The 16,041-nt window shown below is 34.0% G+C and overlaps 1 protein-coding gene across 1 annotated transcript in view; it reads right to left on the bottom strand.

Moving 5' to 3' along the window:
• The window catches only part of LOC124355932 (protein madd-4-like), a 182,746-nt gene extending 171,725 nt beyond the window's left edge, over nucleotides 1–11,021 (bottom strand). Inside the window, exons 1-2 of the mRNA XM_046807084.1 lie at nucleotides 10,890–11,021; nucleotides 10,415–10,504 (exon numbers count right to left, since the gene is read on the bottom strand). Coding sequence (XP_046663040.1) covers nucleotides 10,415–10,504; nucleotides 10,890–11,021 — 222 coding nt within the window. The remainder of the gene's footprint in view (nucleotides 1–10,414; nucleotides 10,505–10,889) is intronic.
• Between the last annotated feature and the right edge of the window lie 5,020 nt (nucleotides 11,022–16,041).

The raw sequence follows: 16,041 nt of genomic DNA, 5'->3' as shown, positions 1-16,041 counted from the left end.
ATATTCTAGGAATATTAATAACTGTTTAAGGTTAAAACTAGGAAGCTTATTGCTGCTACTGGACGTCTCATGAGGGCAAATATAAGAGTTTTGCTGCGATTTTGACAAATTAAACATTTATATACCGTAGATATTGTGTTACGATAAACAATTGTAATGCTCTATGAGGTGTTATAAAAATAAAATTATATGATAAATTAAGTTTATTTCTCTTTAAAACGCCTACATCAAATTTCAAAACACATAAATTTCACATTCTATTTTGATATGAAAGCATGCGGATGAAAGTTTCAGCAAAGTGTAATCTATGCTTGAAAATATGGGGTTGGAATAAACTTTGCGCTTTGAAAGTATGTTTGTCAATCTCAAACCCATTCATATGAATATTTAGCCACCATACTACGCTGCGTTTGCTCTGCAATATAACTTTAAGATTCCATTGATATTAATTTCTTAAACATTCCTTAGCATTGGAATCTATACTATAAGTTTAATCCCCCCAAAGAGATTTGTTCATTAATTCACATATTAAATCAGTTATGGATGATGTCTATAATAAGTTGTGTTCATAAGGAAAATGGTAATTTCTTGAAACATAATTTAATAATAACAATATTAACATAACAGGATAGGATCGTGTTTAGAGGATTATGTATAGTGGATCGTAGGTAGGGGATCTTGTGTAGATGCTCGTGTGTAGAGGATTATGTGTAGACGATCGTATGGGAGGTCTTGTGTAGGAGGATCATGTGTAGGAGATCGTGTGTAGGAGATCGAGTGTAGGGGTTAGAATGTAGAGGATAAAGTGTAGGGGATCGATCATATTTAGGGGATCTTGTGTATAGGATAGTTTATAGAAGATCATGTGTAGTGGATCGTGGGTAGGGGGCCGTGAATAGAGGATCGTGTGTAGGGGATCGTGTTGAAGACTCGATTCCTAAAGAGCCGGCTCTACTCGCGGCCATCTTGATTTTAATCCCATAAAAACAATGCTAAACCGGAAGCACTTTACGACCTAATTATTATTTGCGTAACAATGGAAGATGTTAAGTTTTAAAAATGTTATTATTATGCAACCAAACACTTTTAACTTTAACTAAATATTTTTATAGGTTACTAAGAAAAATATCTAAGACTATTCCTTAATTTATTGTTTAAGTGTTCAAAAAGCATTTCCCAAATAAAGTGTTTGCTTGGGCTATATTTTTACAATTAGACATCTTTCGTAACGCTAGAATAAAAAATAAGCGCATAAAAGTGCACGGGGGTTAACATTGTTCTTATAAGAAAACAAATTTAAAGTCGTTTCTCTACAATCGGCTCATCTTTTAATGTTCCATGAGGTTATATTACTGCGAATACTCTAACAACTACTATATTCTTTAAACAGGAGATTGACTAGTATCCTTTTTAATAGTGGGGCATAGCATATTTTAGTTTTTTGTATAGATACATTCAAGAATAGTTGATGGATTGTGTAAAGTGGGAAAATTGAAACTATTTCACTGATGGAAATCGGTGTAAAGTTTACTCCGATTGGGTATAAAATAACAGATAGTACTTCAACAAAATTAATCTTCCATTCAAAGGTTGTTACATACTGATTTAGGACATGAGAGTCAAATAGTAACGTTATGAAAGCAATATGTTTTTGTGCTCATTTCGCATTTTTTAGTGATGTTAAAACACTGTACAGGATAAACAGGACATTTGTTATCAGATTGAGTTTCACAACACAGCAAATGTCAGTGAATACCAATCAATACTGAAACTGCATTGGCTGAGCGAATAGCTTCTGCTTGATTAAACACAAAATATCAGCTTCTATAACTGCTGTAAAACAATAAAAAACTGTGGGAATTAATAATAACTCAATAAAGATTTAAAGGAAACAATCCAGTGGCCATTAGAAAGGCGCTGATATATTAAAGGATGAGCAGAATCAGACGTGAGATAGCTACCGAGAGGGGAGGCTCTGTAATGGGGTGGGAACCAATCCCAAAGGTAGGCGGTTACCCGAAATTACTGCCCTAATTTAGCCAAGTCGTACTTTATAAGTTCAGATTAAACATTTTCCTCCGCCGGGATGGCCACATTCCCGTGTTTAGTGGCCGTTAAAAATAATATAAAGAATTTATTACGTTTGTCCACCTTATGGTGATAAAAACGGTAGCTTCCTTTGATAAGGATGTTTTCGTCTTTATTCACATTTTTCATGAGTTATTTTCAGTGATGTAATAAACGAGTGTTATTGGAAACTATTTTCACAATATCGAAGTGAACAAAATTTGCTTTATCAGAAACAATTATCTCTGTTTCAACATTCATTAACAACATAACAACATGAAGTGATCAAGTGAACAGGATTATAAGTCGAATGAAGAACTTAACTGTTTTATTATATGTTTTATTTTGTTAAAAATACTCTAGGAAAATAATTTTGTTCGTTTATATCAATAAGCTATTTTTTTATCTATAATTTGAATATAAATTGTGAAAGCTGCTGTCTCATTGCCGTACTTTATTGACTGATAACGAAATTTATCATTGCAGGGTTGAAAAGGTGTCATTTATGTCAGTATGTCTCTCTGCCTATCTGTATGTCTGTACGAACTATATCTAGAAAAAAACTGATCTGCAGACGTAACATTTTGCTTGAAACTTCATTTCTATGAAATCAATATAGATTTCGATGATAATGCATGTCACTTCATGATATTCGTCTGAGCGTTAGCGAACACTATTACATCGAGCTTTAGAGGTATCTCTCACAAAAATGACAAAAGTACTAATTTGTAGGACTATGTGTGTGTGTGTGTGTGTGTGTGTGTGTGTGTGTGTGTGTGTGTGTGTGTGTGTGTGTGTGTGTGTGTGTGTGTGTGTTTATGTATTATTAAATCTTATTAAAACACACTAACTAATACAAAGCAATCTCATGACGTCATGTGTTACTATGTCAAATATCAAAGTGTAATAAGATTATACTCAGTTTGATTACAAATTCATTCATTTTGCGATTTGTTTATTGCCATTATGGTTTACCATTTGATCAATGTTAAAATTCACTAACACTCAGAAAAATCCCATAGAGTGACATGCACCACTGTCAAAATTGACGTTACCTACGTAAAAATGAAGTTTTGTGCAAAATCTATAGTTTATACGCCAATTGTTTTCTCGAGATATCGTCCTGACAGACATAGTCTACAGAAATGAGATGTTTCCAGCCATCGAATCATAGGTTTCACTGACACTCAGCCAAACATATGATGTATGTTTCTTGGTAATTCTGTTACGCAATAACTACAACATAAGATGCCATTAAAATATTTTGTGCGACCTTAGTTCAAATACTGAAATAATACGTAAGCTAAATATGCATATTTAAGTTTCCAAATTAGTAAAAGTCTCCATTACACTACTTTAGAAGTGGTAAGTAAGAATAACAAATGAACTCCTACTTCAGACCTATTAGTCAATGTTTAACGAATATTAGAAGGTATGAAACCAAATAACTTCTAATACTTTAAGTGTAAATCCAGTATATCTCGTTTGTGCTCTTAGATTTTGTTTTACTCTCCGACGTCAGTACTCGAACACACTGCCCTTTAAACTTCAATATAATTATTGGAAATTGAATCTGTAGTTGGATATATCTCCAGTAACCATCTTACATCAAATCGTTCCATTGATTTTCCCCTTCAAAATGGAGTATTATAAGGCGCACACTGCAGTAAGCTGCATGCGGTAAACAGCTAGACATCATTACTAATGTAGCACATTTATTACAGATCTGTAAATCTTAAATTGCTGAAATGGGAAGTTACAGCTAATATTTGGCTTGCTGACTTGCCTGAGCGTGCGGCCAATCAGAAACAGCTTGTTCCCTTAATTGCCCGCCGCTTCAACCTCAATAAACTTGACGGACAATATTAGTGCGTTGAAATGAAACGCGGCCAAATTTCCATAAATTAAATGTTTATTGATCAGTTCGTTACTGCATGAAGATTCCTTTTCACGTCATTATATTTTTATAATTACGAAGAAAATTATAAAACACAAAATACTGATTGACTCAATGCTAAATATCATTCTTCTTTTGTCCATTTAAGTGTTGATGTTATATTTACCGCAAACATATTTTAAATACTTTATAAAAAATTTAACAACTTCACATACATATTTACTTAGGGAGATGTACATAGCAGATAAAGATAGCTGCAATGCAGAAAAGGAAATAAATATTAACAAATAAGTAAGTTGGAAAAAACTGTTTACGTTTGTTATGTTTTATAAAATGTAATATTTATGCCAAATTAAAAATAAAGAACATCACTGGCCCATTTTCTTTACTCTCAAGCAAAGACTGATAAAGTAGGGAGGATGTTGATAAGACACAATATCAAAACTGTATTCATGCTGGCTAGAACTCTGAAGACTGTTTGAGACCAGGGAGGGAGACGATTCCACTGTGTGAGCCGGTAGTCTACGATAGTTTAAGTAGTTGTTTTATTGTGCATGAGAAGACACAATATTAAAACTATATTCATGCTGGCTAGAACTCTGAAGACTGTTTGAGACCAGGGAGGGAGACGATTCCACTGTGTGAGCCGGTAGTCTACGTAGTTTAAGTAGTTGTGTTATTGTGTGCATGAGAAGACACAATATTAAAACTATATCATGCTGGCTAGAACTCTGAAGACTGTTTGAGACCAGGGAGGGAGACGATTCCACTGTGTGAGCCGGTAGTCTACGTAGTTTAAGTTAGTTGTGTTATTGTGTGCATGAGAAGACACAATATCAAAACTATATTCATGCTGGCTAGAACTCTGAAGACTGTTTGAGACCAGGGAGGGAGACGATTCCACTGTGTGAGCCGGTAGTCTACGTAGTTTAAGTAGTTGTGTTATTGTGTGCATGAGAAGACACAATATTAAAACTGTATTCATGCTGGCTAGAATTCTGAAGACTGTTTGAGACCAGGGAGGGAGCCGATTCCACTGTGTGAGCCGGTAGTCTACGTAGTTTAAGTAGTTGTGTTATTGTGTGCATGAGAAGACACAATATTAAAAACTGTATTCATGCTGGCTAGAACTCTGAAGACTGTTTGAGACCAGGGAGGGAGACGATTCCACTGTGTGAGCCGGTAGTCTACGTAGTTTAAGTAGTTGTGTTATTGTGTGCATGAGAAGACACAATATTAAAACTGTATTCATGCTGGCTAGAACTCTGAAGACTGTTTGAGACCAGGGAGGGAGACGATTCCACTGTGTGAGCCGGTAGTCTACGTAGTTTAAGTAGTTGTGTTATTGTGTGCATGAGAAGACACAATATTAAAACTATATTCATGCTGGCTAGAACTCTGAAGACTGTTTGAGACCAGGGAGGGAGACGATTCCACTGTGTGAGCCGGTAGTCTACGTAGTTTAAGTAGTTGTGTTATTGTGCATGAGAAGACACAATATTAAAACTGTATTCATGCTGGCTAGAATTCTGAAGACTGTTTGAGACCAGGGAGGGAGCCGATTCCAATGTGTACGCTACGTCGGTAGTCTACGATATTAATATAGTTGTGTTTTGTGTACATGAGAAGACACAATACAAAAACTATTGAAGCTGGCTAGAACTCGGAAGACTGTTTGAGACCAGGGAGCGAGACGATTTCACAGCGAACGCTGCGTCGGTAGTCTACGATATTTTATGTAGTTGTGTTTTGTGCACATTGAGGTCAACATAACGTTAAATATCTACACAAGTTGTGAACACGAAAACAAAAACAAATGTACTTTTAAAACGTCCCTACAACTATACAAATATGAATATTTGTTTAAAAATAATCAAGAGAGTAAATGACTTAAATATATATGATAGCGTCAACTTGTCGAAAAGAATGCGGTCTGTGGTAAAAAAAATCATGTTGACCACAGTAGCTCACTTTGATTGTATAGTAAAATATATATCGAATAAAAGAAATAACTTTATTTAACAGGAAATTTGCTAATAATATTTTACTTATGTGACTGTCTTTATAAAACTATTACCACTGAAAAACATCCTTCATCCAGGGCCTATTTAAATGTGACACTTTAAATTATAGCATTAAAAAAAAAATAAAAATTGGGTTCTATTCTTGTGAATGAAGAATATATGGTTACTTGCTTTTTTCATTACCCGAAACATGAAGCGAAACACGGATAACTAGGGGCAACAACAGGAATGAAAAGCAATGAAAATGTGGGAGCCGATACTACAACACTGACTCTTGTTTAATGCACCCGATTTTCATACTTAATATGGACATACTACTTAACTCCAGATCTGCAACTCAGGTGAAAACTTTATTGTACGTCTTCATATATCTTTCTTGAAGATCTCTATTCTAACTATAAGAATCTGAGAGTTAGAACTGAATAAATAACATCTAAAATGTTGGACGACCGAATTATGCGTAAAATGTTCAGAGTATGCACGAAAAAAGACGAACTAATTGGCCTATATCGGAGACAAGACAAACTTAAATTACTATAAATAATGTGACGAGATGTAACTCAGACGTTTCCTAAACATCCTCGTACTATATTGTTACTATAAAACAAAGTAATAGGGCTACATCTTAGGGCAAGCTTTAATGTGTACAAATAAGGTGTCGACATGGAATTCCGATGTTTTGAATACCATTTTCTCAATATTGTTATTATAAGAAAAGTGCAAGGTTAAGTAACTAGACCATATTTGGAGAGTTCAAGAACAAATTTGTTGACAAAATCTATCTATACGAAGGTGAGATGTTTTTTATCGATTCTCATGAGAGTAACACATGTACTACATTCCAAACTTAAACGAAGAAAATAGGTGTTGTAATGGCTGACCCACTTATAAGAGTTAAATAAGTTAAAGATGTACGTAAATTAGGCTATATGTGAGCAGAAACAATCTTTGTTAGAATCGAAACAATTGTAAGCGAGAAAGTTTGTAGAGTTATAAACACGCCAGAAGACACCAGCGTCCGGAAATTACACTCTGCAGAAGAATCTCTATTACTAGTACACGCTAAGTTTCAGTGCAGTCGGAGTTTTCACGCGTTAACTTTACTGTGTTGTGGCTTCTCTAACTCCAACAACACTCGTACATCCTCGGAACACTTGGGCATACTACACGGAATGAAGTTGTATTTTGTAGAGGGATCTTTTTATTGTGGAAACTACCTTAAGCTGTATGAGTTGTACATATGGAGAATAAAATATCTGCATTCAGTACTCCTTATGTAGAAAATGAAATACCTTAAATTAAGTTCAGCTGTGCAAAAACTGCCAATTTTACAAATATAAAACTGATTAAATGGTAGAACATTAGTATGGTACTATTATTTTTATGTATAACAAAATGAACAAAAACGGTTTAATGAATTTTCTAGGGGGATTTAAAGGAAAGCGTAGTGTTAAGTGTGATAGGAGTTTTTATTTTGCAAAAGTTCCTTAAGTCTAGATGGCAAACTACAATATGCATATGGTGAGTGTATAATTGTTGCGTTTGTGTTCTATTTATTGTTTCTAACTTATGAAGGTATTGTAAATGCAGGGGTGTATATTTGTAATTTTACATATAAAAACTTTTGCTGTCAACAATTAATTTGATGTATTAATTGCCACACCAAAATAAAAGTTTGGAAATATCCCATTTCTTCCATTCTTAACTTTACGATTTAAAAATCGACAATTGAAGAAGAGCACGGATACCAATCATGAAAAAGTTATTTGTCTATGGTTGTCGTACAAAAGAAACATTCTGCTCGTTGTGATGCCATAAAGTTACGTTTTGAGATTGAAGAAGAGAACGAAAACCAGCTTTCGAAACGTTGTGTATGTTCATGTAGCACATATCTGCTATCGTTTCAAATCATCCAGCACCAATAATAAACTGAGAACATGTGACTTCAGAAATATTGGTCATGGTTAAAGGCAGCATAAATCTCCAAATTGACCCAAACAAAGATTCTGCCTCCCTTACCTACATTTCAGTGGTATATTGTGACATAGTTTAAGGAACAATGCCTCGTATATTTCAATATAACTGGAGATAACTAACATGTGGTGACATTCAACGCCCAGAGCTGAACCACCAATGGATGTGAGCAAACTTGGGAACAAAGTTTGCACCAGATCAGACAACACTGATGACAGACACACGGGTTGGGTTGGCAATGACAGATTGTCACTACGAGGGTATTGACGCAAACTTGCCTTGTCTTGTTTGGTTCTGATTACAATCTGTCAGTGACTCAGGTTATTAACTCACAGGATGCTATTATCTCTTGATAACTTGCAACGTCGATCAGATTGATGAGTTATTGACTGAAATAATATGTTGCATGTACTGTAAAAATGTTTTTAACAAAATTGTTTAGAGAGTTTTATCGATAGATAGTATGGATATTTTTGGCCAATGAAATGTTCTTGAAAGGCTTGCGTGTTGTTTGGATGAACGAGAATGTAATGGAAGCAGTGGCGTAGCTACCTTGGGTGGCACCCGGTGCGGGTGTTGGTGGTGTCACCCCATCGAAAGTAAAAAACAATAAATGTTATATGATAAAGGCCATGGATCATTTATTATTTAAAATATTGAAGAAATATCAAAACAATAATAAATAAGACAGAAAAGGAATTGGTATACAATTAAAATTTCTTCTTTCTAGCTTTGACAGCTGCAAACTTAGCAATAACTTCATCGAAATTTATATTTTATATTGCCTCGTGTTTGATGGCTACTATACCAAGATTGCCAACAACATACAATGACATTAACATATGAAAGTAGATAAAATCTCCTAACTTATATTATAATAATATTAGATAATATTTACCTTATTAGTTTATATGACGTATTAGCCCAGGTTGAATTTATGGTACCAGTCCATACGTACTCACGCAAAAATGACTGATATGACATTAGCCATTTTTGAATAACCCTATAGGTTTTGTCCATAGAAGTACTCGGAAATTTATTTAATTATAAAATATCTTAACCTGTAAAATATTCTGTATGAATCAATCAATTTTTTTAATCTTTACAAAACAGCATTTAAGTTTCTAAAATATATTTTTTCCTTTTTATTATATATCACTATGACTAATACACGTTTAACAATTCACGCCAACCAAACACAGCACACTTCACGAAACAAATGAGAAATGTTGCAACTGAAACGTCAAAGATCGCGAGTATGGGACGAGGAATACCCCACGACAGCGTCAGGCTCTTATGCGGGATTCCTCGAATTATACATAGAGCTGAGCTAGAGCTAGTGGAGGCATCCCCGTAAAAGAAATGTTTGTGCTAGCGATGTATTTATTTTCTTTTGTTTGTACATTGTTTTTAAAGTTAAGAGACCGGGTGGGTGTCACCCCAAATAGGTCACCCGGTGCGGCCCGCCCCTGCCGCCCCCTTTGCTACTTTACTGAATGGAAGCAATTGATGTCAAACATTTAGATGAAGTGTCATACTAATATAAGATAATCTTCAGAAAATTCCTTCTGACATAGCATACCCTGACGGCTGTATTTCTTACTACGGCTGCATTAGATTATTAGAACTACCATTTTAATGTTACTTGATGTTAATAAAGAATGTTACATTAAAGGTCTGAGACGGTGTTTCAAATGGAAAAGATGACAACACAAGGCTAAAAGAGCGACTATATATAGAAGAGAAACGAAATAAATCAAGTAAATTGCGAATTTCCCCACCGCTGCCACCGCAGTCTTCATTTAAACACCCAACTACTGCATTCATTTAATAGGTAATACTGGTTAATAAATGCAGCACTCCTGAGTTAGTAGAACATTTGAGTAGAATTAAGAACATTAAGTCTGTAGCGTATGTTAATTAATTTTTTTGATCGTTGAACAACATGCTGCAGTAGAAGAAATGTGGGTGATGAGTAGCGTCTTGGCTTAGTTGCAGTCTTTACCAATGATGATCCTCCCAATAATTACACTGTTTGCAGAAATATTATAAGTTTACAAGTTATAAATATAGAAAACCATGTAGGGATGCATAAAAATCACGATTATTTATGCTGAAGTGGCAAGATTAAACAAATTAACTGAAGTGGACAGGATTATGATTTACTTTTTAAGATTCATAGCTTTAGAAGTCCAGAAAAGTGAAACAAATTTTGAAAAAATATGGGTACAGACGATACAGTTCATCTCTGATAGTATTCGTTAGGTAAAGTAGTTAGAAATTTGTCTTCGTTGCACTGGAGGCACCCAGCTCTCGTGGTTAAATTAGGGGCAGAGGGAAAATAGATGATTAAGTTTGTCAAGCTCTTCTTATTGATGAATTTACTTGATTCTGGTTCTGTTTCTTATACAGGCAGATAAAATATTACAAATAAAAAACCATAACGACATACCTGAGTGTCATCTTCCCACTCCAGTTGACGCAAAGCCTTCTCGTCGTCGGGGGAACTCGTATCGTTCTCCGCCGCCCCCGCCGCTCCAACCTGCACACACGTACACATCTTAGTATGTGTCAAAACAGACTTTCGATATTGAGTGATATGGATAAACCATGTTATGTGTTATGGATATCATAAATAAATAAAAATGCCTTTATTTATCCAGCGTATTTCAACTTACAACTTACGCTTTTAGAATCAACTGTTGTCCAGTAAACTACCAATAAATACACTTATAACTTATCCTAAAAGATAAAGAAATTGATATGATATATTAAGGGGAAAATAATTACAAATGAATTATTCTTACTTAAGACGTGTAATTACTTGCGTTTAAAGTTTTCACAAATACACTTTTGACTTGCAAGGGGACGTCATTGAAAAATTTTCCGAAGTATGAAAAACAATTCCTCCTGATCTCACCCTTTACTTTGGAAACGTGTAGATTACGGTTCTGTAGGACGATGCGTTTAGAGACCTCCTCCCGGTATAAGAGCTTCTCGCTTAAGTATTGTAGATCTTTAAGAATAAGAGCTTGTTGAATCATGCAGCATGTCTGCATAGCACTTCCATGGACAGCATTTTGGCAGTATCTCGAAGGGAGGATACATGGTCAAGGAGTTTTAAATTAAAAATGAACCTTATCGCTGAGTTTTGAAGTCTTTGAAGGCTATTTATATCATTCCTAGAGATGCTGTTTTCGTATGTAAGACACCAGTAGCAAAGAACTGACAGAAATAAGGAATGCATAAGAGCTGAAGTCTCAGAGAGAACCCTTGAACCGTCCAGAGCATATTGGAAAACTTGGGTGACATGGTCAGAAAGCGTAAGATCACGGTCAAGCATGACACCGAGTGTTCACCTTATCACAACAGTCAAGCCCTTGCCATCAACTCGACCGCAATCCCATTCTCGTCAAGGTATGAGATAATGTGTGGCAACATAAAAGGACTGTGCATTAGCTAGTGTTGAGTTTCAGACCATTTCAACTGAACGAGTGGACATTTTTTAGGTCAGAATTTAGTTGTCTAATGACTGATCCCAATTTTGGTTCAAACGCCAAATGCAGCCGACAGTCTTTTGCATACATATGTCCAGATTATAAAATTACACAGGTGTAAACTCGGAGGCCAGCTTATGGAAGAATTGAGGTTTCTAGATTTGTTTGTGATCCTCAAACTGTCTAGTGAGTCCATCTGGCGTAGCTCGTTCAAGTAGAACTCTACGAGAAGTATTTTAGAGCTTGCCGAAAAACACAAACGAGTCTCGCATACATAAGAATAAATTTTAAATCTTGGGCTTATGCGGCCGATTGCATTACTACATTTCCTTTCCACAACGCGTTGAAACATTGCTAACTAAAATGTATTCAGATATATAGGCATTTTATTGGAAAGCATTGTTCATTTTGTCAACAAATGGTAAACTAAAAAGAGGAAAATGAGAATTAGAGTTTGGTTAGGTCAATAAATTAATAATACTAAATCAATTACCTTAGTATTTGGGTTGAACTGATGATTTCTGAGTCTTTGATTATAAAGACTATCCATACACCTTTAAAACATAAGGTATCCTAATTTATTCTTTACAACAATAATTTTAAGTCGCCCATGAATTCGACAGTCGAAAATAAATTCAATTCATTCTCATAAGAATAAATAGACAAAGATTTGGTTTATACCAAGGAGCAGTTTCGTACTTAATCAACAGTAAATTTTGCTAAAATTCTTTAGAGAACACAACACAACAGTTTAAATATTTCAAATAAAAAGTTAAAGAACACCGTAAAAACACAATGCCATAAAATGTGCAAATAAATTATTAATACTATTTTCATTTCCATACTAATGTGAAATTAAGATTATGCATTCGCTCTTTGCATAGTATATAGAGGATAATAATACAAAAATAAGAAAAATATAGCCATGAAGATTATCCTCTCACGATATCATTTTACATGCTTAAACCGTAAACAGAAATAAAAAGAGATAGAAACAAAACGTTCTTCCTACTGTTAAACATTCATGCCAAAAAAGAAATCTGCGAAATTCATGAGAAAATTAAGATAATGGAGTGAATGTTGCAGGGCACTGCAGGTTTAACCGTAATAGCGTATTTAACCTACTTGAAAGTTCTTTACAAACCATTGCACAATCATTTCTTGGAACACATTCACGTGAACAGCCTTTACATGTATTATAATACGAACTGTTCTTAGACACTGCAGTGTTCCTTTCGATATTCTTCTCCTGATTTTATTTTTGAAGTGCATACATTTTTAAACATTATTATTTAGTAATATACCGGACATTTAAAATCATCTAAAAATTTTACTAGATTTTTTAATAAAAATATATCTCTTTGTAATCTAGTGCAAAGATTAGTTCTTGTGTAGCAGTCATTTTCATATTTAAGAAGAAAGACACTTTAATAGTTTTACAGTTCCTAAGTTCGAATAAAACAAGAATTTATACTTTTCGGACTATGTGATATTGATATAATATTGTATGTTTCTGGAAAAATCACAGTATCGTTCTAAAAATTAGGTTTTGGTATTTTTGATACTTGTGAACTCAGAACAGAATAGATTTTTTTAACAAGTAACCAATTTCACCCACAGAAACTGCTACGGTTTACACTCAAAACTAACGTAGAATGTAACTTGTTGTAAATGGTTGCTTCTTGCATGTCACACGAAAATCGAAAAATATCAAACGTTACAATCTAAGGCAGGACCGGTACGAATTAACACATCCTCAATTGCCAGCATGTACCAGTTGCACACAGAACGATAAACAAGCCTTAGCGCATGAGCAGACAACTTTATTTCTTTGTTCGTTGGATTATATCATTGTTGATATTGTTTATTTCGGTAATGACCGTTTATTTATAGAGCAATAATACATTTTGTATCACGTCCGTACCAATGCGTGAACACTTATAAACCATAAAAAGTGTTGAAAATGTTGTGTTTTCTGAAGAACTTTAAAATTTTAAGAAATAAATTTATTCAGCTCTTTGATAAATAAGAATATTTATTATTTTTATAGTTGTTTTAGATGAGTTCCAAAATATTTTGTAGTTTTAGGGAAATGCATTTATGATTTTTATAGTTTTCACCATAACGATGATTTTCTTGAAATTCCTCTGATGTTACAGTGCTAATATTTTCCGATACAGAACTTTTGACCCAAGTCATCTATGATTAAATCATAAATTTTAAGAACATTTTTAATACAAACCTAAGCAAAACCGAATTCAATAAGAAATTTTAGGTTTTATTGTGTTGTTAATTACCAGATTTCAACAGTATACAAATAGTCTGTCTTAAAAGAAAACTATGCAGTACACTATCAAAATATACCTTAATCGATTAAAGAATCATTTGCAATGTTAGATCTGTAAAGTATTTTATTTAGCTAACAAGTTGTCATTATTTATAAAACCTTATTTAAGTTTGAGAGTTTGTTTTATAATACCTGTGTTTTTTGATAGAAGTAATGATTTCTGAATCTTCAATTCAAAGACAAGAACATAAAGAAGTAACGAACACAGTTCTTAATGTCTAAAATAGAACGGTATCTCATAAATCTGTTGAAATAACACACTCACAAATTAAGTTTTAGTTTAATGTAAGTTACAGTGTAAGAAATCTCGTGTAAGAGCGCGTAAATTGAAGCTATAAACCCTGGCTTCAACACTTTCAGGAGAAATTACCCGAGTAATCGCTCAGTTGGAAAGGTAACGGATTACTCACGAGGGATTTGTGGTTTCTTCTAGCTATATAAGTGAGACTTACCTTCTGTACTCAACTAAGTCTCTACTTGGAAACTCAAAATTACAAAATGTACTTAGATATACACAAAAATATAATTAGGTTTGCGGTGAATTTAACTAACAAACATTATCATTAATTTAAAATTTAATACACGCATCTAAAAAATCTAATTTCTTATATCAAATGGTGTTCAAATTAATCATTATTTACTTTTACATGACAGGAGTTCGCCACACCACGTGTTGTGTAACTGAGGTTGTATGCAACATTTTAAATATATTTCATTCTCAAGACATCCTGCGGCTATTCGCTATGCAGACAGACATTTTTACATCACACGAGAAACTATGCCAGCCTATTGAGTGACTTCAATAATACTTAACCAAGCACGTGGACGGGCATGCAGCATCATAGTACTCGTGTTTGTCCATGTGTACAGTGTACAGTTTCGTGCAAGATTTAGTCTTCTTTTTTTCTCGTCGTATATTTCTCGTTATATAGGTACTGATAACTACACTACATTGTACCCTGTGTTGTGTGGTAGTACTATGTCATGTACAAGTTTCATATTATTATACTCAGTTTGTTTATAAATGTACTTATTTCGAAATATTGTCAACGCCATCATGGTCATGCATAAGACGAATGTAACAATTTACGTTAATGCTTAGCCGAATGATATGCACCATCATCACTTGATTGCCTTCCACTTCTCTGGTGATCATTAGTAGTGGTGCTGTTTGTGTAAATATTTAATTGGTGGTGCCTTTAAAGGGCCACAGTATCACATGTTGTCAGTGGTCCTGTGATGTCTCACTGTGATCAGTGCCAGTACTACGAATGGTGGTGCACTCGGGGGACCACTTATGGTATTTTGGAGTGGCTATGATTGTTGCGGAGTTGTTATTCGATGTTATGGCAAAGTAATGGTTTGTTATTGTATGTTGCATGGTTTATTTTCTTGTTAATACTTACCGATAATGTGCGTTAGTTGCTATGGTTTTTATTATATTTCTTGTATTATTATGGTTATTGTTATCACATTGTTATTTGTATCGCATTGTTATTGTTTTCGTATTGATATTACTTCTTGAATTGATATAGATTTTTAATAAGTTGGATTTAGTTGGACGTGGATGTGTTTTGTGCACGGTTGCTAGTTGCTATGCATGATTAATACTGTTGATTATTATGGAATGTTCCACTATCTCTTTGTTAATTCTTAATATATATTTATGTTATTGGTTCTTAGTTTTTTATTATACATATATGTCTGTATTTATATATATATATATATATATATATATATATATATATATATTTATATTCTTTTATTATTATTATTGTTATTTATATTACTTAGAGTACTGTCATTGGTTGTATACGCTGTCTCTTTTTTTACTTGGATACCTTTCATGCACGATGGACTCTTATTTGATTAATGTTGTTGCCTGCTGCCATCCGTGTAATATATAGCTATGTGCAAATTTTTTTCTTCAAACATTGAATGATTATTGTTATGTAGTTGCATGTAATGGGTGTCCGTTAAATAAATAAATAAACATAGAAATGAAACTTCAAGCAAAATGTCTAGTGTGGAGCTCAGTTTGTTCTCAAGATACCGAACGGATAGGCAGGCAGATAGACAGACTGACAGGCAGAAATTAAATATTTCCATCTCTTCGTACGACAGGCTCAACCAAACACTAGGTATAATAAACGCATCTGATTTACTTGGTTCCACAAATGTTACTAAATCTTCGAAAATCACGAATATACTCTTATGTACTTACAATTTGAAATT

Source organism: Homalodisca vitripennis, chromosome 2, assembly GCF_021130785.1.
Source record: "Homalodisca vitripennis isolate AUS2020 chromosome 2, UT_GWSS_2.1, whole genome shotgun sequence".
NCBI classification, from domain to species: Eukaryota; Metazoa; Arthropoda; class Insecta; order Hemiptera; family Cicadellidae; genus Homalodisca; species Homalodisca vitripennis.
Note: the sequence above shows the minus strand (reverse complement) of the source record. Positions and strands in the feature narration are given on the sequence as shown.